Below are 27,961 nucleotides of genomic sequence, written 5' to 3' on the forward strand. Positions count from 1 at the left end.
GCTAGTCATGGGGAGACCAGACGATACCTTCATGGCCCCTCCACTGCCCCCCACCAATACATGTACCAATAAGCCAGAGAGGCTGCAGTGTTTAGGAACAAGATTTATTCCAATTTAAAACAATTCATTTCAGGAGAAAGATATGAAAAGCCAATTTCCATCAGGTATCTCTGGATTAAGGGGTCAGGGCTCCAACACACTGAGCAGAGCCTGCAATCCCACCCGCCTGGATGGGACAGCCTCTGCCCCAGGTTGGCATTGAGCTAATCGCACCCATTCCCCAGCACACGCAACAATACATGCATTTCAAAGGACAAAAAGTTTAAAAACAGCATTTTATATAATATTCTTTCTTAAATAGGTTAAAGTTTAAATCGTCTGAAATCAGGACTGTGTAATATACAAGTATAACCAACCCGACAGTGTTCACCCCGCCAGCCGGAACAGTTCCTGCACTGCCACTAGGGGGCATTGGCACTAAGATGTCTCTCAGGGAATTGGGTGCTGGGGAATGGGCTGTAGTGCAGGGCGGTCAGACACAGTGGGAGGAGCTGGGAGGCTGGCACGTGAGAGAAAGCATTAGTTCATCAGGGTGAAAATCAAAGACACTGACCGGGTGGGAGCTGAACCTCCCGCCCTGGTTGGCACAGAACTGGTCTTGGATCCCCTGGGGATACAGGGCAGCCCTGCCCTCAGCTACTGGGGTGGGGCCAGGCCTGTGGGGTTCCAGACAGCCCAGGTGGGGGTGGTTTGGCACTCTTGCCACTCTTGGGCTGTGGGATGCTTGGCACACTGCCCCCTCTCTTAGAGGGGTTAAATTTTCAGGTGCCTCCTCACATGCTCATGCCACCCCTCGAGAGCCCAATCCAGTTCCCTTTTTGTGATCTGGACCCTTGAGAGGTGCTAGGACACCGAGATGCCCACACTGTGAAGACCCCAAGTCCTCACACGGGCCCACTGCCAGCAGCACCACCTGCTTCCCTACACTGAGGGTGAGAATGGGGTTATGTTCAACCCTCTCAAGTAGACCATGGCACAAAAAGGACTCTTTGGGAAATTGGCTGAGAAGCTGGGGGTCCCCAGCCCATTCTGCCCCCAGATGGAGCTGATCACCAGGAATGTAATCACCCCTAACTTCTGCCTGTCTTCCGCTCCCCAATGCCCCGAGGCCCTTTGGCTTTGTCCCACTGGTGGGATGGGGAGAGGAGGAAGTAGGGGCCAGTCACCCAGGACTCGCTGTTTGAGTGGGTTGGGTTTTTGTTGTTTCTTTTGTATTTGTTAATGGTCCCCAAAAGGAGCAGCCACACAGAATGCTACTGGAGGGTCCAGGTGTAGAGGGCAGGGCCACCACATTGCTGGCAGTCTGTTCCCCTTCCATTTGTGCAAAACAAAACAAACACTGTAGTGTTCAGTCTGTATCAGATGAAAAGCGACCTCCCTCCCCTCAAAAGACCAGGCCCTGCTTGTACCCTCCCCCTCAGAGTCCCTCTGGGAAGGGGACCCAAGCCAGGCAGCCCATGGCTCTGGCTTGATGTGTGGCCATGGCCTGGAGGCCACCTGGGACTGAGGCACCAGCTGCCGGCTTCCACTCGACCCTCAACAGCTCTGGGCAAAGTGCCCCTGCTGCCTGCTCGATTCCCAGCAGCTCAGGGCACAGGTGTTGGCAAGGGCAGGCGATGATGGCCACCATGCCTGATAATCACCACAGGACTCTCCCTCAACCTCTCTCTTCTTCATGGGAACAGACCTGAGAATATTCTGAAAAACTCCTCAGCCCACAGTCAACACTGTTTCCAATTGGTTACAAAATGGAATGAAAGCAAAAGTGACTCCCATCCATGTGGGCCCTCTCCTGGCTCCAGGCCATGTGGGCTCCCATGGGCACTCTAGCCTGGGTGGAGAGCATGTGACCCTCAGGTACATAGAGACCAGGCCAGGGAGAGCTCCGAGCAGGCCAGATGGCCCTGGAGACAGCCGAGTACTCCCCAAGCCCCAGGGCTCTCAGAGGGTGGTGGGGACCAGGCAACCACCTGAGGCTGAGACAGGGTCCAGAGATATCTCCTTCACTGCAGAGGAGCCCATATACTTTTTGTTTTTCCTTTTTTTTAAAAAAAAAAAAGAAAAAAGAAAGAAAAAAAAAAGGTTAGGCACTTCCCAGGGTGGGCAACAGGGGAAGTCACCCACCCCCACTTCTTGGAGTCCAGTGAGCAAAAACAGCGAAGTTGTGAGGATGGCAATAACTTAAAAAAAGGAAGAAAGAACAGTCACAGTCTCCACATCTCCACGCCAAGGGACCAGGGCCAGCTGGGCGGTTCTGTCCACAGTGGCCCGAAGGTGCAGCCCCAGGGATGTGGGATGAGGGGCTGAGGGAGGTCTGGAGGAGCTGGGGGCAGGGCACTCGCTTGTCTCATCTCCGCTTGTCTCACTTTCTTTTTTTTTTTTTTCCTTTTTTTTTCTAGAAAAAGGCGAGCCACAGTCAAGGCCAGAAAAAGGCAGCCTGTGCCGCTGACAAAAGGTGAGAAGGTGCACGAAATATATAGAAAGAAAGATGTACATCCCCTGATAACTGTGAAATAAAAACCATTTGTTAAAAATATGAAAAAAAAAATTAGCTCCTCTGCGGGCAGAGCCGCTGTCACATCATCACACAGGAGGGCCTGTCCCATGGGCTCTCCACAGGGTCACACCAGGTTGTACTCCTTCAGGTTGAGCTGCAGGATGGTGTCCTTGACGGCCGCAAAGACAAAGCGGATGTTCTCCGTGTCAGTGGCGCAAGTGAAGTGTGAGTAGATGATCTTGTCGCTGTCAGGGTTCAGGTCCACAAACATCTTCAGGATGAACTCCCGGGCAGCCTGCGCGTCCCTCTGCGGCCCTGGGGGAGGTGAAGTGGGTGAGTCAGGCTGGCTCAGACCTGCCATGCAAGGAACGGGTACCAGGGTGCCAGCCACATGGGGCAGTTTATGCCACGGGCTCCTGGCCTGAGATGTACCTGCAAGCAGGTAGTTTTCTGTGTATGGGTGTGCATGGGAGTCTGCAGAGCCCCTCACCCATCTCCACCCACTTGGCCTTAGGCCCCACCCAGCCAGGACCACCACTGCTATGCATACCAGATAATCTCTCTCCTCCAACCTTCCTTCCAGACTCACTTTACCCGATTCCATTCACACTGCACCACAAATACACACCCACATCCAAACACAGGCATGCATCCACACACGTGCACACATATGCCCAGACCTACATGCACACCCACACACACGAACAGCTGCCACCCCAGCCACTACTCCACAGGGCCATACTGGCTGTCCATCCAACTGTCCACATCCTTGCCCAGAGGCTTCTGCCCACGATGTCCATCCTTCCCTGCCTATGGTCTGCACTTACCCTGAAGTCTTGGTCCCCATCTCCTCACTGTTCCCTCCCAGCAAACCTCCTGCTCACCCCCGACCAGAGGGAGTCCCTGAATGCTCCACCCAATACCCATCCCCACCCCCACTCAACAGGCCCAGAGGACTGAGCTCAGAGCCCAACACCCTGACCCCTACCAAACCTCACTCAGGAACCAATGGCCCAGATCACAAGGCCCCACCCATGATTGGTAGGGCTGAACCTGTTGCCCCCAACTTGCAGGCTGGGCACTGTGATTCACAGACAGCAGTCCTTAGGGAGATGTCCCATCCATGATCCCTGCTCTCTTAACAAGCCTGGACAACATGGGCACCACCATTTGCCTTAGAGGGAGGGAGTGACTGAGTGCCCTCGGGTGGACAGCTCCAGCTAATGCGCAAGAGAATGGGGGTCTACAGGACAGGTGGGATGGTCCACACATGTCTCTCTTCCATTAGAAGTTCAGCTGATCCAGGAAGGCGTTGGGACGGTGGTCCTGGGTCCCCTTTATTCCCAGCACCAGGCTCCTCATTATGGCTGGGCCACTGAGCCCACATGAACTTCTCACTCAGTGTGGGCAACCTGGGACAGGCCACTGAATGGGAGACTGGGAGCCGAGCATTACATCGCATCCCTCCTACTGCCGTGCACCAACTACAAGGTGCTTCTTCCCGCAGATGATGTTCCCCCTGTGGACACAAGGCCTTTCTGCCCATCAAATGGTTGGGAAAGCCTTGGCTGGTTTGGCTCAGGGTTGGAGTGTCAGCCCATGGACCAAAGAGTTGCAGGTTCAATTCCAGTCAAGAGCACGGACCTCAGTTGCAGTTCGGTCCCAGGCCCTGGTCAGGGTTGTACGGGAGGCAACCAATTGATGTCTCTCTCTCACATCAATGTTTCTCTCTCCACTCCCCCTACCCCCACTCTATCCTCAAAGTAGAAAAAATATTCTCGGGTGAGGATTTTTTTTAAAATGGTTGAGAGGATTATGGAGGAAGCAATGAGAACATAGCGCTGGGGCCCCAGGAAGCCCTGGACTGCACTAACCATACTCAGGACTGAAGGAACCACCCTCCTGGCTGTCAGATGGACAAGGCCCAAAGAGGGTAAGGGACATGCTAGAGACACCCAGCTTGCCTCCCTGATAGATCCAGTGAGGCTCAGGGGCTCTGGAATGTCTCCCAGTTCTGCAGGGGCCATGCAGGAAGGATGAGGCACAGAGGGGCACAGATCCCCCGAAGCTCACCATCAAACTCAGGGAAATAGTCCACCAGGTGGGAGTACAGGATCTTGTCCTCCAGCAGGTCCTTCTTGTTGAGGAAGAGGATGACCGATGAGTTCTGGAACCAGGGGTAGGTGATGATGGTCCGGAACAGGGCTTTGCTCTCTTCCATGCGGTTCTGTGGAGGGAATGCTCTAGGAACAACGAGGCCCTGGGAGCCGTCCTCAACTGGAGCCCTCAGAAGGGCTGGGGGCTGGTGGGTGGGGGAGCCCTCACCTCCACCCAGGGCCTTCCTCCCTCTGGCAGGCTGAGCACTGGGAGGGGTGTCTTACCTCGTTGTCTGACTCCACCAGCACTTGGTCATATTCACTAAGGGCCACAAGGAACATGATGGATGTCACATTCTCAAAGCAGTGGATCCACTTCCTTCGCTCGGACCTCTGTCCCCCCACATCCACCATCCTGCAGGGGACAGGAATGTCACAGAGGTTCAGTGCCAGGCTTTACAGACAGCACTACTTCCCCCAGCAAACCCCTCCTAACCACCATGGCTGCATCTGCTAGAGCCCTGAGGGTCTCCCAATACATATCAGAGCCAAAAGAGCTCCCAATATCCATTAGAGCCACAAGGGCCCCTCAAAACCTGTTAGATCCCCAATAGCCCCCTAATATCTGATAGAGCCCTAAGAGTACCCCCAAAATATGTCAGAGCCATGAGGACCCCTCATATTTGTGGGAGCCAGGAGAGCCCCTCCATGTCTATGGGAGCCAGCAGAGCCCCCTGGATCTGTGGGAACCAGAATATTGCACAGGCCTCCCATCTGATTCCTCCCCTGACGGGGGCCCTTAGTCTAAAGCACCCAATGGACAGGCACGCGTAGTGGGTGTGAGGTGTGAACCAAGTAGGACCTGCAATGGGCCCACCCTTGGACCCCACATCCTTCATCTGAAAACCCCCTCCCCTCATTGGTCATCATGCAGCATCATCTATATAACACTAGCCCCAGTCTCAACCTCCCCTATAGGGATAGACTGAGGGGTGTTCAGTTGACAGACACGTGTCAGCCGCTGCAAGGGAATGAAGAGACGACTACAGAGAGCAAAGCTGCATGTCCTGTTACTGGGTGAACACAGCAGGCTGCAAAGTTTGCTGTCTATCATGAGAAGCAGGTAAGAAACAACAGGATCAGAAACAAAATGGTGCGGGGAGAAAATGAGAAAGGATATTAGTTACAGGGGTTTTCTTTCTGCTTGTAAATTCCCTAGGGTTTTAACAGTTTTTTGTTTTGTTTTGAAATTATTATTATTATTTTTTTAATTTTTTTTTTTCCTGTATTGATTTTAGAGAAAGAGGGAGAGACAGAAACATCAATGAGAGAAAACATCGACTGGCCGCCTCCTGCATGCCTCCCACTGGGGATAAGGCCCATAATTTGGGCATGTGCCCTGACTGGGAATTAAACCGGCAACCTCTTGGTGCATGGGTCAACGCTCAACCACTAAGCCACACCGGCCGGACTAAAGGGTTTTTTAAAATTGATTTTTAATAGAGAGGAGAATGTCTGTGAGGAAAAAGAGGAGAAACATCTGTAACAAAAATAAATTAATAGCCCTGGCCAGTTGCTCAGTGGTTAGAGAGTCAGCCCACAGACCAGAGAAAAATAAATTAATAAAAAAAACTGATTTTTAAAGAGAGAGAGGCAGGGAGAAGGAGAGAGAGAGAGAGAGAAAGGGAAAGAAAACATCAATGTGAGAGTAAAACATCCGTAGGCTGCCTCCTGCATACCCCCCTACCAGGGATTGAGCTTGTAACCTGGGCATGGGCCTTGACCGAACCAGCAACCTTTTGGTGCACAGAAGATGCCCAACCAACTGAGCCACACCAGCCAGGGTCCCTAGGTGTTTCATAATGAGGAAAGACATTCTATTTTTTTTTTTTTTTTTAATCCTCACCCGAGGATATTTTTCCATTTTTTGTACAGATAGAGTGGGAGGGAGAGAGAGGAAGAGAGAGAGAGAGAGAAACATCGATGTGAAAGGACACATCGAGTGGCTGCCACCCGCACGACCAACCAGGGCCGGGGACAAACTGCAACCGAAGTACATGCCCTTCGCGGGAACCGAACCCGGGTCTCTCCAGACCGCAGGCCGACGCTCTAACCGCTGAGCCAAATCGGCCAGGGCTCTATTTTTATTTTTTAAAATCCTCATCCAAGAATATTTTTCCATTTATCTTCAGATAGACTGGGAGGGACAGAGGGAGGGAGGGAAACATCGACATGAAGAGACATATCAACTGGTTGCCTCCTGCATGACCCCGACTGGGGCTGGGGGTTGAACCACAACTGATGTACGTGCCCTTGACCAGAATCAAACCTGCGACTCTTTGGTCCATGGGGTGATGCTCTAACTGCTGAGCCAAACCAGTCAGGGCAACATTCTATTTATCAAAAGGAATACAAAGGCTTAAGGAAGAGCAGCTTTCAAGCCCTCTAACCTGAATTGGAGAAGGCTGGGGTCCCCACAGCTGCCCCCCACCCCCATATACACACAGTGTGGAAGGTAGGGCTCAGAAAGAAACGGCCCCAGGGAGGGGCTAAGACACAGGCTACACCGCCAAGCCAGCAGAAGCAAATCCACCTGGCAAGGATTTCACAGAGGAGACTCCAGCAAGCACAGGTGGATGATGGACATGCCAGGGTGACTATGAAGGGACAGGAGGATGGTGACGGGCCAAGAGCCCTGTGCTCAAATGCCAGGCACACGATGGCAGCTGCAGCCAATCTGTGTAATGCCATCAGGGACAACTGTGTTTGTCCTTTCTAAAGCGTAAGCCTCCCTGGTACAACTAGTCTAAAACCTGGGCCCCCAGGGGCCAGGTCTCGCTACGAGGTCCCCCCTTTGGGACCAGGCTCATCTCACACATCAGGCCAATCAGGCCCATCATTTGATGACACCTGAGCTCTGATCAGGGCCAGGCCATGAGCTCAGGGGCAAGGCCCCCAGTTTGCCTTCTGTGATCACACAACCAGACAAGTGCATAGGTGGACAAGGGCACAGCTAGACTAGAGGGGCAGAGCTGAACTAGGGACATAGCTGGATGAGGGGGCAGCTGAACAAGAGGAAGGGACATAGTTGGACAAGAGGCCTTCAGGACCCCTCAATTGCCCAATAGCACCCCTGCTTTGGTTGGAACTCCAGACCACCCTCTGCTCCTACACAAATCGCCATCCTTCCTCAACCACAGCCCCACTTTGAAAACCCCAGGAGAAGGCCATCTCCCGCAGGCCACCTCTGGCCAACCCCAAATAGTCACTGGGGCCTGGCTCACTCTGAAACTTGGGGATAGTTACTTATTCATACATCTTATCTCCTGTCCTGGATCAGAAGCTCCCTGAGGGCAAAGGCCAGGATTCAAAGCACCTTTTGCTGCCCCCACAACGGGGGCTCCAGGTCTGGGAACGAACAGCCCTCACAGCAGCCTGTAGAGCCCCAGGCTTCCCCAGAACGCCACCACTCTTGGAAAGCCAGGACACAGGCACCTGAAGATGATGTTCTCCAGGTCAAAAGGGTACTCGATGATGCCGGTGGTGGGCACACGGACCCGCAGCACGTCCTGCTGGGTGGGTAAGTAGCCCGAGGTGGCGATGCGGTCCACATCGGTCAGGTAGCTGCAACAGAGCAGGGACAGGGTTGCTCAGGCTGTGAGAGGAGGGGACATTCTAGCCACCACGGGTCCCCCAAGCAGCCAAGAAGGGCCTGCAGGGGTCTCACAAGCATGGGCTGAAGCAGCCAGGAATACTTAGGACAAGATGGGACAAGGCCTCCCCACCCCCGACCTGGCCTGGAAGGAGCAGGTCATCTGCTGGGTCTCATGGGACAGAAATGATGCTGACCAGGGAGAGACTTTGGAGGGACCCTCCCTAGATGCCCCAGGATGGCCACTCTAGGAAGAGAAAGGCGACCAGCACCAGGGTTTCCAAGAGAGGCTGCTGGGCTGGAGGGGTGACTTTTCAGAAATACGTTTACTATTTTAGGATCATTTTAGATCCACAAAAATGTTTTAGAGACACAACAGAAACTTCCAGCACACACCCACTTTCCCCATCATAAACATCTTCTATTAGTTTAGCGCATCTGTCACAACTAACCAGCCAATATTCACAGTGTCATTAACTGAGTCCACCCTTTTACCAGTTTGCTTCAGTTTCCCCTAATGTCCTTTCTCCTTCCCAGGACCCACGTTCAGACCATTCTCCAGTGGGGTAGGTGGACAACGCCTCACTCACTATTTGGCGGAGTCAGAGAGCTGATACTCTCGCCTCCGGTCGTAGCACTCCTGGATGCCAGGGTCATTCCACAGGGTCTTGATGGCGTTGACGTACCGGTGCTCAAATGTCGTCACCTTTTCCACGTCTACTTCCCGGATCAGGAGCGCATTGGCCTGTGAGGGCAGGAAGGAGAAAAGCCATGGGCTCACCAGCGGCCTAGACACATGGCGCACAGCCTTCATCCTGGGACATGGACACACTCAGCACCCAGACAACCAGAGCTGGAATCATCAACTCAAGTTTCATGTGAACACAAGAGAGAAAGTTACGAGGATGACTGGCTGCAACTGTCCCTCTGCCAGGTCCCAAAGTAACCCCAAGACTGAGGCACCTCAGAGCAGTGCCTGCCTGTTCACAATGTCCTGCTGTATTGGAGGAGGCTTTTGCAGGTAGGGGAGGCGTGTGTAAAAGCTGTACTTAGCTCTGGCCGGTTTGGCTCAGCGGTTAGAGCATCAGCCTGCGGTCCAGAGAGACCTGGGTTCAGTTCCCGCTGAGGGCACGTACCTCAGTTGTAGTTTGTCCCTGACCCTGGTTGGGTCGTGCAGGAGGCAGCCACTCATGTGTCCCTTTCACATCGACGTTTCTCTCCCTCTCTCTTCCTCTCTCTCCCTCCCACTCTATCTGAACAAAAAATGGAAAAATGTCCTCGGGTGAGGAAATAAATAAACAAACAAACAGACAACTAAATAAAATCTGTATTTATAAAAACAGGCTGCAGTTTGCCCCCTTCTGTCCTAGATGCTGATGGTCATCTATGGTCCAAGTGTGAACTGGACTCTGAACTGGGCCTCAGCTGGAAACCAAGACCCAGTGGGCCAGAGGCTCAAGCTGGCTCCATACATTCAGCCTTTCAGCCAGATGGTAGGGCCAGTAGGGGTCCCTGCAAACCTGTGAACTGGAATAAAGGTAAGAACACATCTATCAGAAATCTGGTTAACTGACCTTCTTAAGCCTAAAAGTAAATGGATTCATTTAAGCCACATTTGGACAGATATAAACTCCATGCCATGCATTAGCCCAGCGAACACTTCTGGGTGTGTTAGAAGCCCCTGAAAACAGATCTATGAAAGCAAAGCCAAGGAAGGCCTCTAGTGAGAGCCATGGGTGCACAGCTGGTGGGGCAGCCACTGGAAGAGTGGACTGTCACTAAGTACATGTCCAGGAGAAATGAAAAAAGATGTGCTAATAAAAACTTGTTCACAAATGTTACAGCAACAGGATTCACAAAGGCCAAAAAGTGGGGACAACCAAATGTCCATCAATGGGTAAATGTGGTCCATCCATGCACTGGAATATTACTTGGCCATGAAAAGGATGAAGCACTGACACTTGCTACAACATGAATGAACCTTGAAAACACAATGCTCAGTGATAGAAGCCAAACACAAAAGGCCACATAGTGTGTGATTCCATTTATGCAAAATGTCCAAAACAGGCAAATCCACAGAAATGGGAAGTGGGTTCATGGTTGCCAGAGGCTGGGGAGGGAAATGGAGTGATTGTTAATGAGGACAGAGTATCTTTTTTTAAAATCCTGACCCAAGGATATGTTTATTGATTTTAGAGAGAGAAGAGGGAGAGAGAAGCGGGGAGGTGGGAGGGACATCAATGTGAGAGAGAAACATCGATTGGTTGCCTCTCTTATGCACCCCAACCAGGGATTGAACCTGCAACCTAGATATGTGCTCTGACCAAGAATTGAACCAGCAACCTTTTGGTGTACAGAACGGTGCTCCAACCAACTAAGCCACCCAGCCAGGATGGGACAGGGTATCTTTTTAGGGAGATACAAATGTTCTGGTATTAAATAAAAGTGATGGTACATGATTCTCTGTGACTATGTCAAAAACGAGTTGCACACTTTAATCTGGTTGACTTGTGGTATGTGAACTCCATCTCAACAGAGCTGTTAATTAAAAAAAAAAAAATGCCCAGCTGGTGTGGCCCAGTGGTTGAGCATTGACCCATGGATCAAAAGGTAACCGGTTCAATTCCCGGTCAGAGCACATGCCCAGGTTGTGGGCCCAATCCGATAACCAGTGGGGGGCATGCAGGAGGCAGCTAGTCGATGTTCTCCCTCATCAATGTTTCTATCTCTCCCTTTCCCTTCTTCTCTAAAAAAATCAATAAAGAAAAAACAAACAAACAAAAAAAAAACAATGAGAGGAAAGGGCCTCCTCCATGGGGTCACCAAGATGGCCAGACATGGTTTGTGAAACACCAGGTAGGACAAGGGGCCCTCTGAGGAGATAAGAAACAGGAGTTCTTTTCCTAACCAAGAGGAGCTAACCTGCCGGCTGGCTTCCCAGTGCATAGAATGGGGGCACTAACAGCTACCTGATAGGAGAACCTAGGGTTCCACCAGAAGGTGTGGGCCCAGCAGGGGCCGCCACCATCCCCTGCAGCCCTTGTGCTGCCGGGTAGCACCTCCCCATAGCCTATGGCCTCACCTTGTTCTGCTCATACTTGTATAGGATCTTCAGAGTTTCCATGGCCCGGATCATGGCCTGCATGGCGGTGAAGATGTTCTGGTAGACCAGCTTGGTAAAGCCCCGTTTGTCTTCCTCCGAGTAGCCAGCCCCATGGATGATACGCATCTGCTTAATGAATGTGCTCTTCCCGCTCTCACCTGTGCCTAAAACACAAAACAAGGCCCGGTGAGATAGCTCGGGGACCAAAACCCACACGTTAACAGCTCACCATGTCCCCACTGTGTCCCCACCCAGTACACCAAGACCTGAGTCTCTGGGACACATGCTCCTGGCCCCAGGTGGCTTGTCAGCCCTCAGAGGGAACATGGGACACACATGACCAACAAGGGACCACTTTTGGAAGCACATCCCTGAGATTTACCTTGGTCATCCTCCCACTTGCACCTGTCCTATACAAGAGGAAACTGGGGCTCAGAAAAAGGAAGGACGGTGTCTGCAGGGTGTTTAGCCCCCCAGGCATACAACAGGTAGGTCTGTCCTCCCAAGTGCCCTGCTGGGTAACAGTGACAAGAGGTAAGGGACCACAGCACCAGGTATGAGTCTGCACGGTGTCAGAATTTAACAAGGCCCCAGATGAAGACACAGAGGCCCATAGAAGTTACATGTCTCTCCACCAGATGCCGCCACCTCACCTAGTCAGACTGACTAGTGACCTCTCCCTTGGAGTTTACTCAGCACTTTCCCAAGCCCACCTTAGTTAGATCCCTGTCTAATCTGACAATGCCTGGTGACCTCCCACCGCTCTTCTTCCACAAGTCCCTCCACAACAGTCTCCTTTGGGGCAGGAGTTTGGTATCTGCATCCAAGGCCACAGCAGTAAGGGCCAAGTTGAGTCACAGGGCACAGGATCATTACTTCAAGGTCCTCAGAAGCTCCTTTCTCATTAGCTCCAAATTTGTAACCCAACCTAACATCAAGCCATCCTGAAGCACTTTCCAGCTCTCCCCCATGACTCCACAGCACTGTGTCCCATGTCCACCCAGAGGCCTGGGTGTTGCTCCCCTGCTCTCCCACCACCACTCTCTTTTTTTTTTACCCTCGCCTGAGGACATTTTTCCATTTTTTGTTCAGATAGAGCAGGAGGGAGAGAGAGAGAAACATCCACGTAAAAGGGACACATTGAGTGGCTGCCACCTGCATGACCCAACTAGGGCCGGGGACAAACTGCAACCGAGGTACGTGCCCTTAGCGGGAACTGAACCCGGGTCTCTCTGGACCGCAGGCCAACGCTCTAACCGCTGAGCAAACTGGCCAGGGCTCACATCAGCTCTCTTCTCTCTCTATTCTGGAAATCCTGCTAGTCAGCGCATCACTGAACCACTTTGTGTCTCATTTCTTCCTCAAAAAGCATGAAGGGATACGGCCACCTTACCAGGCTCTTCTAGAGTAAGCACTCAGACCCCCCACCTCAGAGAGGGGAGCACTGAAGCAAGCTCTGCTGCCTGTAAGGATCAAAAAGTAGGAAAACCATAGGAAAAGGGCCACTCGGCTGGCTGTGTCCTCACCTCTGCCTCGAGATGAGGCCCCAGTCTCAGTGCATGCCATTCAACCAGGAGTCGCCATGCCTCCGATCCAGCCTCTGGTCCAACGCAGCCCCTGCTTCAGCCTCTCACCGCCCTGGTCAGCCCACTTTCATGCATCCCCCCACACACACAGGGACAGCAACTGCAGTGGCTTTAATGTGTCCACAAATCTCTGAAAAGCTGAGGCCTCTCACCAACAGCCACGTGAGGAAGCCATCCTGGAAGGGACTCCTCCAGCCCCGGCCAATCGCTTGACTGCAGCCTCATGAGAGACTCTCAGCTAGAACTCTCGGAATCTTCAGAGATAACAAGTGTTTGTGGTTTTCAGCTTCTATGCTTTGAGGTGACTTTATTACACAGCAATAATGTCTAATTTTTAAGAATGTACTGCCTCAGACCCCACTCAATAACAAAGCACAGGTCCTATCTCATGGACTGAACCCCTATGCTCTCTTTTGGGCGCTCAGAACATCCCAAACTTGCCCAAACTCACCCCCCTCTAAACTCATCTTCAGCACTCTCTGTGAGTCACCCATCTGCCCACCTCCATGTGTTTGCCAGAGCTGTGCCTCTGTCCATGGTGCCATCTGCTCACAGCCACCTGTGACCCAGCCTGTGCTCCAGAAAACCCTGAGTCCCAACCAGGAGCTCCACACCCTGGACACTGGGAACTATTACCACCACCTGCAATGGGGAGTCTATGTGCAGGGGTCTGTCACCAGCCTCTGTGACCAGGAGCTCCTGGAGAAGAGACCAATTCCATGGGACCCCCAGTGACCACACTGCCCTACAGCCAAGAGGTCTTCAACCAGCATCCAAGTAACTGACCACAGGCTTACTCAGGAAGACCTGAGTCACAAATGAGACATATTACAAAGCAGGGACCTTGGCTGTAGCTGCCTCTTTCTTTTCTTTTTCTTTTAAATCCTCACCTGAGGCCCTGGCCGGTTTGGCTCAGCGGTTAGAGCGTCAGCCTGCGGTCCTGAGAGACCCTGGTTCGGTTCCCGCTAAGGGCGCGTACCTCGGTTGCAGTTTGTCCCCGGCCCTGGTCGGTCGTGCGGGTGGCAGCCACTCGATGTGTCCCTTTCACGTCAATGTTTCTCTCTCTCTCTCTCTGTTCCTCTCTCTCCCTCCCATTCTACCTGAACAAAAAAAATAAAAAAATAAAAAAATAAATCCTCACCTGAGGACATTTTCCCATTTTTTGTTCAGAAAGAGTGGAAGGGAGAGCGGGGGGGAGAGAAATATCGATGTGAAAGGGACACATCAAGTGGCTGCCACCCACATGACCAACCAGGGCTGGGGACAAACTGCAACCAAGGTACATGCCCTTAGCGGGAACCGAACCCAGGTCTCTCTGGACCACAGGCCGACGCTCTAACCCCTGAGCCAAACCAGCCAGGGCTAGCTGCCTCTTTCTGATACTTTCATCAACGATTTCAGATCCTTTTTGTAATAAATGAATGACTTTGGTTCTGTCATCAAGTGGTAATTACCCCCACACCATCCTGCACCCATTCTACTTCAGAAAATCACCTTGGCCACAAAATGTACAAGAGGCCAAACAACCACTTGCCCCAAACCCACCTGAGTTCCAGGGGCAGGAGGGGGCCTGTGCATATGACCCTATGTCTCTCCAGAGGGATCCATGCTGCCCCTCCCTCACCTCACACTGCAAGGAGGGGCAGGAAGTATGCTAGGAATGTGATTTTTAGTGCATTTTCTGCTTGATCAGGGTCCCCCTTCAGCACTGCTGACAGGTTATTCTCTGGGGAGGGGGTTTCATCCTGGGCACTGCAGGGTGTTAAGCAGCATCCCTGGCCCCCACCCACTCAATGCCAGTAGCATCCCCAGTTATGACAACCATAGATGTCCCCAGATACCACCCAGTGCCTGGTAGGGATGGGATCAACCCCTTTTTTGACAGAGTGCTATTACACAAAGGTAACTGCCTGCCGGTCTGTCTGGAAGGATCTCTCACTAGAAATAGTCAAAAAGGTATAAGAATTAAAGCCAAACAGCCAGATGCAGCCCCACTGGCCAGCACAAAGCCAAGCTAGGCAGGTCCCACACTCTGTCCACGAGCCCTTGTGCTGTCGACGTCACAACTACAGAAGGAAAAACAGCCTCAGCTTTCACGTGAGGATGCTGGGAGGACAAGTGAAGAGTCTGAAAACCAGATCACTGCTCAGACGAGAAAGGAACTGGCCTCACACCAGCTTTAAAAAAAATTTTTTTAAATCCTCACCTGAGGATACTCCTCCATTTATCTCAGATAGAGTGGGAGGGAAGAAGGGAGGGAGGGAAGGAGAGAGAGAGAAACATCGATTAACTGCCAACTAGGGCTGGGGAGGAGCCCCTGACTAGAATCGAACCCGTGACCCACCGGTCTGTGGGCCGACACTCTAACTGCTGAGCCAAACTGGCCAGGGCCACACCAGCTTTTTAAAAATGGAAGTGAAGCCCTGGCCGGTTTGGCTCAGCGGTTAGAGCGTCGACCTCCGGTCCTGAGAGACCCGGGTTCGGTTCCCGCTAAGGGCATGTACCTCGGTTGCAGTTTGTCCCCGGCCCTGGTCGGTCGTGCGGGTGGCAGCCACTCGATGTGTCCCTTTCACGTCAATGTTTCTCTCTCTCTCTCTCTGTTCCTCTCTCTCCCTCCCACTCTACCTGAACAAAAAAATGGGAAAATGTCCTCGGGTGAGGATAAAAAATAAAAATGAAAAATAAATAAAATAAAAATGGAAGTGAAAATGATAATGAGTCTAGTGTGGCTCAGTGGATTGAGCACTGTCCCATGGACTGAGAGATCCCAGTTTGATTCCCAATCAGGGTACATGCCCGGTTGCAGGCTTGATCCCCAGTAGGGGGCATACAAGAGGTTGTCGATGTATGTTTCCCTCTCACATTGATGTTTCTATCTCTCTCTCCCTTCCTCTGTCTCTTAAAAAAAAAAAAAGAGCCCTGGCCAGTTTGGCTCAGCGGTTAGAGTGTCAGCCTGCAGTCCAGAGAGACCAGGGTTCGGTTCCTGCTAAGGGTGCGTACCTCAGTTGCAGTTTGTCCCCGGCCCTGGTTGGGTTGTGGGGGTGGCAGACACTCGATGTGTACCTTTCACATTGATGTTTCTCTCTTTTTCTCTCTTCCTCTCTCTCCCTCCCACTCTATCTGAACAAAAAACATGGGAAAATATCCTCAGGTGAGGATTAAAAAAAAGAAAGAAATGAAAATGATGCCCTGGCCGGTTTGCCTCAGTGGTTAGAGTGTCGGCCTACAGACCAGAGAGTCCCGGGTTTGGTTCCCGTTAAGGGCACGTGCCTCAGTTACAGTATGTCCCCATCCCAGTTGGGGTTGTGTGGGCGGCAACCACTCGATGTATCTCTCTCGCACTGATGTTTCTTGCTCTCTTTCCCTCTCTCTACCTCCTGCTCTATCAGAAGATAAATGCAAAAATGTCCTCGGGTGAGGATAAAATAAAAACAAAAACAAAATGATGAGAGCCCCCCCTCCACAGAGCCTCCAGAGGCGGTACAGGCACATTGGGGGGGGAGGGGTTAGTTACACACACACACCCATACACATACATACACACACACATGCAGCCCATGTCAATCAGCATGTAACACTGCTTGGGCTCTAGAAGAGGGGAGGTATGGGGGATGTGCCTGTGGAAGGGCCCTGAATGCCATCTCACAACTGACGAGAAGCTGCCAGCCCTGGAAGGCATCAGGGGTCCTGGATGAGGTGTGTGGCCCAGGTCACACAGATCTCTTCAAACCCCACAGTCATCTAGTCTGCAAGTCCCTCCATGCTGCAATGACAACAGCTGTAACTGATCTCCACAGGAGGCAAAAGGCACAGAAAAAAAGCACAAGTACGCGAGGTAATAGAGGTGTTAACTCACCTAATTGTGGCAATCATTTCGCAATACATACCTGCTTCAAATCAACACGTTGTGCACCTTAAACTTAAACGTTACATGTCAACTGTGTCTCATTAAAGCAGGGGGTGGGGGAAGCAAAGGGGACACCTCAGGGATAACATGACCTGAGACCTGCAACAGTCAGTGTGGCCATCACTTTTTGAGGAAGAACACAGAAAGGAGGGTGCTGAGGTGGCAGCTGCAGGGAGGGAAGGTCCACTGAAGAGGGCACCACATGTCGCGTGTCGCCTGTGTTCTGGGCCAATAGAGACTGAATGAGATGCCAGTGCCAGTTCTGAGCATGAGCCTCCAAGCCAGGAGCAGTGGCATAGGAAGCAGGAGTAAGCAGGGCCCTCTGCCCTGGAACAGGCCAGGCCCAGCTGACCTGAGAGGAGCTCAGCCACCGATATGCCCAGGGGGTGAGGGACAGATGGGCTCCAGGCCACACAGTGCTGGCCAAAGTAACCTGTTTCTAATGCTCTGGCTGCGGCCTTCATTTTGAGTTGCCTTGTCTCCTGGCCAACTCAGCCACTGTCACATCTTGTCAGCACATGTCACCTGTGACAGAATCTCTGGTCCCAGTATCCCCCACATACCTGACCCAATGTCCACTTTCCCAGAGAAGTCTCTGGTTACAAAGCCTGCCTGGACCTCATGGCCACTCACCCAGTCCACTGCAGACAGCCCAGGGTCCTAGTCAGCTCTGCCCTCCTATCCTCCAACTCATCTGCCCAACCCTCATTAATGCTCCTCCTAGAAGATCTTGTCACACACACCCTTCCAGCTCAAAAACCTTAAACAGTTGTCCCCCTTGGAGAAAAGTAACCCTCTTCTTGGGCAAAAATGTACGAAACACCCATGATCGGGCCTTATCCTGTCCACATGGACTGGTCCACAGCACCCACAACCACGCAGAGGGCAGCTGCTCTAAACCCACACACAAGCGTTCCTGGCAGCTTTACTCATAATGGTCACAAAGTGGCACTGGTCCCAGTGTCCTTCTCCAGGCAGATGGTCACAAACTATGGCCCACCTGTACCCATAGACACTACTCGGCGATGAAAAGAAAGTCCCATGGACACATGCAACGACTGATGGGCTCCACAGAATTATGCCAAGTGGGAAAAAACTCAACCCCAGGAGGCTACATGTCTTCTTATTCCGTTTATAGAACATTTCTGAGACGACACAACTGTAGAGATGGAAGATGGATGGGTGGTTGCCGGGAAGGGCAGGGAGCATGGGTAGAAAAGGGTAATACAAGGGTCCCTGTGGTACTGGAAATGCTAAGGGCCTTGATGGTGGTAGAGGATTCAGGTACTTGCACAGGTGATGACACTGTGAGGAAGTGATGCACATATACTACCTCCCTGTAAGGAAGACGAGTGGTTCCAAGTCCTGGCTGCAGTTAGACCTCAAGTTCATGCCCGCCTCCCTAGTTTCTCGGTAACACAACCAGCCCAGCATTTTGTTTTTTTTTATCCTCACCCGAGGACATTTTTCCATTTTTTGTTCAGATAGAGTGGGAGGGAGAGAGAGAGAGAGAGAGAGAGAGAGAGAGAAACATCGACGTGAAAGGGACACATCGAGTGGCTGCCACCCGCAGGACCAACCAGGGCCGGGGACAAACTGCAACCGAGGTACGTGCCCTTAGAGGGAACCGAACCCAGGTCTCTCTGGACCACAGGCCGGCGCTCTAACTGCTGAGCCAAACCGGCCAGGGCCAGCCTAGCATTTTGCAAGGATGTCTGTGTGCCAGAGCTCCCATAACTGTTCAATACAAACTACCCCATGGGCCCTGGCCAGTTTGGCTCAGCAGTTAGAGCATTGGCCTGCGGTCCGGAGAGACCCAGGTTCAGTTCCCGCTAAGGGCATGTACCTCGGTTGCAGTTTGTCTCCGGCCCTGGTTGGGTCGTGTCGGTGGCAACCACTCGATGTGTCCCTTTCACGTCGATGTTTCTCTCTCTCTCTCTCCCTCTCACTCTATCTGAACAAAATACCAAAAAATGTCCTCGGGTGAGGACTAAAAAAACAACAACAACAAACTACCCCATGGGCCGTTCCCCTCCAACCCTACTGAGCTCCTGGTACGGAAACCCAAATTCAGTTTCCAAGAAACGTCCAGCACCCGACACCCCAGCTGTTCTTTCCAGAGGCCATCCCTGCTGTTTACTCTGTATGTGGTAGGTCTGCAGGTTCCCATTTTCAGCACGCTTAAGACCCACTCCCCAAGAGCAAGGGTCTACCTGTGGCCTCCGGCCTCCCAGCACAGGCCTGCAGGACACCCTCTAGGCACGTTCAGTCCCGCCACCACCAAGAGTCTGAGTGCTGCCTCAGCTGAGACTAACTGAAGAAGAGGAAGAAAACAAGCCCCTCTGTGAGGGAAGGAGGCTGCTGGCCCACCTTTACTAATTGGCAGAGATCTAGGATGGCAGATTAGATTGAAGAAAGTCAGTCTGAGCCCTGGCCGGTTTGGCTCAGCGGTTAGAGCGTCAGCCTGCGGTCCACAGAGACCCGGGTTCGGTTCCTGCTAAGGGCATGTACCTTGGCTGCAGTTTGTCCCCGGCCCTGGTTGGGTCGTGTGGGTGGCGGCCACTCGATGTGTCCCTTTCACATCGATGTTTCTCTCTCTTCCTCTCTCTCCTTCCCGCTCTATCTGAGTAAAAATGTCCTCGGGTGAGGATAAAAAAAAAAAAAGAAAGAAAGTCAGTCTGAGCCCGGAGCCCTTGCAAATACCCACAAATGTGAGAGAGAAAAGGGGTTCAAGCCCCTGCCAGCCACAACATGGAGAGCAGGAAAGACAGCACTTATCTAATATCACCGACAGACTGAGGTACGCAGGCCATCATATCCACAACCCCAGGGACAGGCGGCCACTATCTGGCAATAGACCCTGAGTGTTAAGAGTCAGAAGCTGGGCTTTGGGGCTGCTGCTGGGCTGTCCACCACTCTGGGATGTAAGTAGTGAAGCCAGGAACCCACAGGGTCACAGGGAGGACCAGGCAACAGCATAGCCTGGGACCTGGGCTCCTGGAAACGCAGACTGGAAATGCAACAGGGACCTCGGGCTGTGTCAACAGCTCCAAGATCAAAGAGAGTACAACCTCATGCAGGGAGACTCAGAAACTGCAAAATCCTCATGCAGCTGAGGATAATTATAACATGCTCCTCTCACCCCCATTCATTCGTTCATTCATTCAGCCAGTGGTACAACTATCATCCCACTTCCCACTGGACAGGTGAGGGTACTGAGGCACAAAGAGATTAAGCAGCTTTGCTGAGGTCACAAAGCTGGTAACTATGGGATCTCAAAAGACTCAAGTCTTCTGGCTTCACAACCATAGCAACTCCCCCATCCCAGGACTTCCATTTCTTCTGTTCCACCACCGCTGCCACCACAGAGAAGTGAGAAAATGTAAGCACACTGGAGGAAGTGCTCCTCAGCCAGCTGTGGGGCCACCAGAGAGAGAACACACTAGCAGGCACCTGCACTGATAAGAGACAGGAAGGAAGACAGAAAGCGTGAACCTCTGGACTCATCACAACATTTTATCTCCACACCAAGGCAAGTGAGGCTGACTTCTCCTGCCCAGAGGCCTCCAAAGTGCAATACCCTTTGGTCAGGACATGCCACTTGCTATAACTGAGGCCACTGTGCAATAGCTCAGTGGCAATGGCCAGCTCCACTGTTTCAACATGTTTCTTCTGAGCCCCCACTTTTATCCCCATGTTCTGGGTCTTATGGCAGCACTTTCTGAAGCCCCTAAAGGTCAGGGGACCAGGTGTGATTCCCCAGTCCTACCCACCCCAGCCATCTAGCCCAACTGTGGGTACATGGGCAGGGCTCGGGGACTGGGAGACAGGGAAGAAATGTACCCCACCCACCTAGCCCAGATACTGACATCCTCATCGACTCAGATGAGAGGAACAATGGGGTAGAGATGGTTGCCCCCTGTTCATACACACCCCCCTGGGGTCTCCATGAGGGGTCTGACCTGTCAACTCTTATCCCTTCCAACTCTACAGATAGAGGTCCACAAGCAAACAGACATGACAATAGGAAAGGCAGCTTCCACCAGTTTCAGCTGGAGCCGCTCCTTCAAAGGTACTTATGGTGCAACCACCTCATACAGCACCAACTACGTGGTGGGGATCAGAAAAGAATCCCTGACATCTGAGCTACGGGGACCCTGCAGCAAGACAGAGAAGCCCCGCTCAGTGTCAGAGGAACCGGCCGACCAGTACAGGCAACATGAATAAAAATAACACCGGCCCTGGACAGTTTGGCTCAGTGGTTGGAGCGTTGGCCTGCGGACCAGAGAGTCCTGGGTTCGGTTCCGCTAGGGGCACGTACCAAGAAAATAAAAGAACCAGTTTTTAGCCCTGGTTGGTTTGGCTCAGCGGTTAGCGTGTCAGCCTGCGGACCAGAGAGTCCTGGGTTTGGTTCCTGCTAGGCACACATACCTCGGTGCAATCTGTCCCCGGCCCCGGTTGGGGTTGTGTGGGTGGCAACCACTCAATGTGTCTGTCTCACATCGATGTTTCTCCCCTTCTCTCCTACCCGCTCTATCTGAAGATTCAGATAAATGCAAAAATGTCCTCAGGTGAGGATAAAAAAATAAATAAAACAAAAATACATATAACACCAACCCACCCTGACCGGTTTGGCTCAGTGGTTAGTTAGAGCGTTGGCCCTCGGACCAACAAGTCATGGGTGTGATTCCAGTCAAGAGCATATAACTCAGTTGTGGTTAATCTCCAGTCCTAGTCAGGGTCGTGTGAGAGGCAACTAGTCAATGTGTCCCTTTCAAGTCAATGTTTTTCTCTCTCTCTCCCTCCCTCCCACCCTATCTGAAGATAAATAGAAAAATATCCTCAAGTGAGGAATAAAAAAAGAAAATAACACCAACGTTGCTCCCTAGCTTAATATCCATTACCCCACTTTATCCTCACAATAATCCTAAACTAATGTCATTTCACAGAAGAGAACTCTGAGACTCGAGAGTCACACGGGGAAAGAAACTCCACTCTGGCGCTTTCTAGCACTTCCCAGCCTGGTCCTGGTATGGACACCCATCTCCCAAAGCTAATCCTACAGTTTTTTCTTTGTCCTCACCTGAGGACTTTTTTTTGCATTTATCTTCAGATAGAGCGGGAAGGAGAGAGGAAGAAAAAGAGAGATAGAGAAACATTGATGCGAGAGAGACACATCAACTGGTTGCCTCCCACACAATCCCAACCAGGCCAGGGACAAACTGCAACCGAGGTACGTGGGACCTGAACCTGGGACTCTCTGGTCTGTGGGACAAAGCTCTAACCACTGAGCAAAACCACTGGGCCAGGACTTCCCGCAGCTTTTTAAAAGGGAATTTATGCAAAGAATCCAGTAGAAAGGATAATGACAACAGGACAAAGCTTCTTCTGCTTGCTGAGCACCCACTGTGTGCCACTTCATCCTACCACAGTGCTACAGGGGCAGGGGCACTATTCCCATCCAACAGTTAAAGAAACCAAGCCTGGGAAATATCACTGAGTTACCATGGTCCCAATCCAAAGCAAGCACCTCCCCTGCTGCCTCGCCCTGGCAGGGGGAGGCGGAGATGAGCTCAACCTTCTACAGGGGGGCCTCAGAGAAAAGCAGATGTGACCTGCACCCTGGAGTCCCTTTGTGTCCAGCCAACAGAGCAGAGGGCCACAGGCAGGTAGGTGGCAATGGGGCAGCCTGAGCAGGGAGCCTCACATCTAGGCAAGATGGGGCATCAGGGGGGTGCCAGGTGACTCCCATTCCACTCCCCTAGGGGGACTGAATTCAATCACATATCAGTCACTCAGAACATGTTTCTGAGGACTGCAGGGTTCTGTGCTACATGGCAGTGGGGTGGTCAGAACCTAGAGGTGGGGGATGGTGGAGGAAATGAAAGAGTCATCCTGGCAGGGTGTCAGGCCTACAAATGACCAGGTGCCCTACACAGGGAGTCACAGGACTAAGGGCACAGGGACTCTGAATACCCCCTCCCATGAGCCAGCCACCTGAGGTCTGGAATCCTGGTTCTGTGAGCAGCCTGAGTTCCACCAAAAAATAATCCTGCACATGGATGTTCCAAAAGCCCATGGAAATGTCCTGAATCCCATCCACTGCTCACGGACACCAGGAAGCAGGCCACCCAGGCTTACTGTCACCACTGAACAGGCTGCAGCTATGAGCTGGGAAAGGAGTGCCCTTCGGGGGACCAGAAATGGGACTGCTCCTCCCCACTGCTGTTTAGCTCAGTCCACCCTGCATGGCCCAGAGTCCCAGACGAAATGCACCCACCCCTAGGCCTGGACAGAGAAGAGACAAATGCAGCCCTCTGCCTGGGGTCCTCATATAAGCCCTGTCTGGTTTCCTGCACACCACTCCAAATTCCAGGGCCACAGACAGCGATGACTGCAACGTGCTGTGGGGCTGCACCTAGGAGGACTCTACCACAAGAAGCAGAAAGTGAAACCTGTGGTTAAATGTCTGAGGCCCAGCACTTCCTCCAGTCTTACCGCAGTGACCGGCACAGCTCGGCACACACAGAGCTGAGCCCAGAAGCATGGTCGTCTGTGCAAATGGAGTTCAGTGCCACCTCTGACTCCAGAGCCTGGTAACACACCTGGTGAGGCCATGCTCCAAGAGCCTGCAATACTACCTGTCCTTTGTGGGGAATCGTTCCAGGGGCTCAGCCCTGCAGGTACCATGGGAAGGGGACAGAGCCGCTCCCAGGCACTGGGCATTCTGAGGCTCACAGGGAAACAAGAGGAACAGTGGGGTCTAAGGTCAGTCTGGGCTCCTGAAGCACTTCCAGGGACTGTACCCGGGAAAGCAGACCCTTTTAGCCAAAAACATTTCATTTAATTTTAATTTAAAGCACATTAAGACTCCTGGGGTGGGTCCAGGTCCTTCCATAGCCCCAGGGGAACTGAAGGACTGACAAGAGGCCACCAACAGGCACTTCCTGATCTCTGGATCTGCAGGGGACCCCGCCAGGTCTTTCTGCCAGGAGCCAGTGGCCACACTCTGCTCTGCACCTCAAAGCACTGGGAGGCGCGCCCTTCCCGCCTGAGCTACCACACCCCACGCCAGATTCCGAGACTTTTCACTGCCCTGTGGGGCCCAGAGCTGGCCAACAGGAAGCCTGCGGAACTGACCGCCCTGCTTTATTTAGAAATCCCTGGAGCCACTGGGCTCAGCCTGGCTGGGCCGCTGGGCCGATGAGCCGCTGGGCCGCTGGGCCTCTGGGCCTCTGAAACAGGGCTCCCATGGAAGGCCTCAAGTTTCAAATGGGAAACTTGCGTGAAGGAACAGATAAGGGACCCCCTCAGTGGTTTTCTACCAAATGACAGAAATGCTATGGCAAAGGGCTGTGTTAGCAGTCAGCGGGCCTGCCTGGGATCCCTGCCCCAGAGCTCTGACTGGGCCCCAGGGTTCTGGTCCACAGGATAGGAGAGGGATGCATGCTGTTGGGACCTGCAGCACAGACATACTCGCCATCCTGCTCCCAACCACAGAGAGAACATTGACAAGGACAAAGCCTGGAACATCAAAGCTATGATACTGAAAACCTGTATCTATTCATTCACATGTACACTGTGTGTTGAGTACACACATACATGTGCACACACAGCTTTGGACCCTAGAAACAAAAATATGCACTTTTTCAGCACTCACAAAACATTGACAAAATAATTAAACACTGATTACTACAACAACTCTGCAACACGCATTTTATACTGTGTACTATCATAGGACAAGGGCTCTCAAACAGGGGTAATCCTTTCCCCAAGGCACATGAGGACATCTGCGGTTTTCAGAGTGGGGATGCTCCTGGCATTAAGAGATCGGGGCCAAGTATGCTGCTCAACCCCCCACAGTGCCCAGGATGACTCCCCCACAGAGACTGACCTGGCCCCAATGTCCCCAGTGCCAAAGGGGAGATCCTGCCCCATGAAAAAGAGATGCCTCTTCGAAAAGTTACAAATCAATTTTGAAAAGAAGCTGTGAAGGGAGCACTGGGGACAGAACCCATGAGGTTCCCCAGTCCAAGGGCCAGAGTCCAGCTCCAGGAGCTCCACAGGTCTGTCACTCTTGCCACCAGAATGGGACACTAAAACCCCCACCAGGCTGAGAGGTCCCACAGGTCACATGCCTATAGGCCCAGGGAGACAACAGACCTACATGGTAAAGTGGGCAAGGGTTTCTCCAATGACAGTACTTGCTCCACTTGGTTCCAAACCTAGGTGCCAAGGCAGACACCACCAGAACCTCACAGAAACAAGACCCCCCCCACACAGAGAGATGCCATAAAGGGGTGTAGAAGCTGGCACTCCACTCTGAGCTGCTAAGGGGGTAGAAAGCCCTCAGCCCAGACTGTAGCTGGAAAGCTGTCTGACCCTCAATTTTCTCCCTGCAACATGGGGACAGTCCCCAGCCAGTAGCTGGCTTGCTGGGGATGGGATGAATCCTACAAGCAGGTCAGGCACCGGGCAGAGGGCACTCAGTAAGGATGCCCTCCCTGCATTCTCTGGTCATCAAAGTCCTCCCAGCAAGGGGTCCTCAATCTGGGAGAACAGGTTGCCTAATAATAAGTGTTCCCAGGATTCCCAAAGAGATCCTGGGTCTAAAGCCTGCAGGATCACTGGGTAAGGAGCACCTCAGGGTCAGCCCCCACCCCAGCACACCCCCTGGGTCTCGGCCAGGCACTGTCAGCTATCCTCCTCACATCAGAACCCTTCACCTTGGACCTGTGAGCTCACATTGTCCTCACTGTCTTATCTGATCCCCATGTCTAGAACATAACCTCGAGACAGGTGCCCAAAACCCCTTCGTGCAGGCTGGTAGTGGTGGGCTGGGTGCCCTCTAGGGTCGTACAAGAAGGGAAGAGTGGGACTACAGACAGGTGCCCCTGCAGCTGACTCCCCATGTCTTCAAGCAGGCATTGGACAATTCCAGATCCACTGCAGGGCTCCTGGGGGGCCTCCCAGCCCAGGGAGAATGTAAAGGCATACCAAGGCTGCAGGAGCACAGGACACTGACTTGTGGCCTTGACCCTCACATCAATCTGAAGCCTGGACAGGCTCAAGACAGGCTGCAGGGGGACCTGGAGGCTCACACAACCCCCCATCAAGGATGACTGACGATAATGTTGAGACACTTCTAATTTCTAACCCCCCCTCCCAAAATAAACTCTACTGCCTACTGCTAAAGCCACCTACCACAAAGTCCTTCCAGGTGCCACTCTGATACTTACAAGTTTCCTCCAAATTTTAAGGTTACTCTCTGTCTTTTCTGTAAAGACGGCCTATTGTACAATCTTTAGGTAAACTGGAATGTATATTTGGGGGGGGGGGGGAGGAGAGAGAAGGCATTTCATAAAAGGAAGAACCCTGCAGGCTGCAGAAGCAATGCATTCCAGGAAAGACCGGAAGCCTCCCAAAGGATCACCAGTGCCACTATCCACCATCAGGAGCTCCACATCACCTCCAAACCTTCTCCCTTTCTCCCACCCCAGGCCCATCAAAGTTACCTCTAAGCAGCTTGCAAGCATTTCTAATTTTCCCCACAATCCAGGAATGAAAATGAAGCAGGGCTCATAAAGGGCAGGGCCCAGGTTTCTGTTTTGTAAATGACCTTCTTGCCTTTGACTGCAGAGGTAAGTCCTTCAACAGCCCTTATTTGGGGTGACAACACTTTGCTGACAGCTGGGCCAACTCACTCCCTGCAACAGGTGTGCCCTGGGGAGACAGGAACTCAACAGGAATCTTCCTCTGAGAAGAAGGAGGACCCAGGAGAACCGGCTCCAACCAAGGCAGAAAGAAAAGACTTGGGGAAGGTTGATAAGTTGGCCAGCTCTGAAAACCTGCAAATGATCCTTCAGGGCTCCACCAGCCTCCAGTCAAAACAGAAACCTCCAGATGAGAAGAAAGGTTGTCTTTTCCCTCCACGGTGTGTATCCCTTTCAGGAGAGAAACAGTTTTCCCGAAGGTGGCAGGGAGGCACAGAAATGGCTTGAGAGAATGGGGGTGGGTGGGGGACAGACCCTGAGTGTAGGGAACAGGGCTCCACCTGGTGGGAACTGTCTGAGATGGGATCTTGGGAAGTGAGGGGCACCACGGTGGATTACAGACCAAAGGTCTGGGCCTGAACAGATACTGGGGGCTGCGAACACAGACACTTGGTGGGGTAGAAACAGAGGGCCAGTGTATGCAGGGAGGGGGCTCATCTCGTGAGAAGGGGCAGAGGGCACACCCTCCAGGGTTCTGGGGGCCAGACCTGGACAACGAAAGTAGGGCTGACCCAACAGGAATCAGGGACCTCCTGTGGACAGCACAAATTGACCCTGAGGATCCAGGTCACAAATGTGGACAGCAAAGGCAGGGGCTGACCCCTAGGGTTTCAGAAACTCGACATGGACCACACAGACCGGGGCTGGCTCGGAAGAAACCTGGGACCTCATATGGATAGCACAGTCAGGGGCTTACCCCAAGGCCGCGGACGCCGCTGTGGACAACATGGGCACTGTCTCTGAGGACCAAGCCTCCACCGTGGGCTGTAAGGCAGGGGCTGACCCCCAGGCTCCAGACTCCCGGCGTGGACAGCACCGGCAGGGGCTAACTCCGAGGTCCCAGGCCCTCGCCGTGGACAGCACAGGCAGGGGCTGACCCCCAGGCCCCAGATCCCCCGCGTTGATAGCACCGGCAGCGCCGGCCCCGCCCGGCAGCACACGCACAGTCGGCCGCGGACCCCGGCAGGCCCGGCCCCACTCACCGAGCAGCAGCAGCTTGAGCTCGCGCCGTGCGTCGCGCTTATCCCGCCGCAGCTGCTTCTCGATCTCAGCGTTGATCCGCTTGGACTCCTTCACCTCATCGCTGAGGCAACACGCCATCATGGACTCCAGAGTCATCGTCCCGGCCCCGGCCGCCCGCCGGCCACCCCCGCCGCCGCCCCCCGGCCCGGCCCTCGCCTGGAGCCGCCCCGGCCGCGCCCGCCTGGTCCTCAGTGCTGGCCCCAGGGCCGGCCAGTCCTCTCGGCTGCCTGCGAACACCGGTCCCCCTCGGCCGTACACTCCAGC

At 52.9% G+C, this 27,961-nt stretch overlaps 1 protein-coding gene across 1 annotated transcript; it reads right to left on the reverse strand.

Annotated features, from left to right (window-relative positions):
• Positions 1-140: 140 nt before the first annotated feature.
• GNA11 (G protein subunit alpha 11) lies at positions 141-27,837 on the reverse strand. The gene is made up of 7 exons (XM_036241147.1): positions 27,658-27,837; positions 11,388-11,572; positions 8,896-9,050; positions 8,149-8,277; positions 4,939-5,068; positions 4,631-4,784; positions 141-2,872 (listed from the first exon to the last, which is right to left on the reverse strand). Exons 1-7 carry the CDS (start codon positions 27,791-27,793, stop codon positions 2,682-2,684), a joined length of 1,080 nt encoding a protein of 359 aa, XP_036097040.1. The 5' UTR covers positions 27,794-27,837; the 3' UTR covers positions 141-2,681.
• Between the last annotated feature and the right edge of the window lie 124 nt (positions 27,838-27,961).

Source organism: Molossus molossus, unplaced genomic scaffold (genome assembly GCF_014108415.1).
Source record: "Molossus molossus isolate mMolMol1 unplaced genomic scaffold, mMolMol1.p scaffold_m16_p_4, whole genome shotgun sequence".
NCBI classification, from domain to species: domain Eukaryota; kingdom Metazoa; phylum Chordata; class Mammalia; order Chiroptera; family Molossidae; genus Molossus; species Molossus molossus.

Coding starts and splice junctions, on each gene's coding strand:
- GNA11 (XM_036241147.1), bottom strand. CDS start 27,793: ATGACTCTGGAGTCCATGATGGCGTGTTGCCTCAGCGATGAGGTGAAG. Junction 11,573..27,657: donor GCTCAAGCTGCTGCTGCTCG/GTGAGTGGGGCC, acceptor TTTGTGTTTTAG/GCACAGGTGAGAGCGGGAAG. Junction 9,051..11,387: donor ACAAGTATGAGCAGAACAAG/GTGAGGCCATAG, acceptor CTGCCCTCACAG/GCCAATGCGCTCCTGATCCG.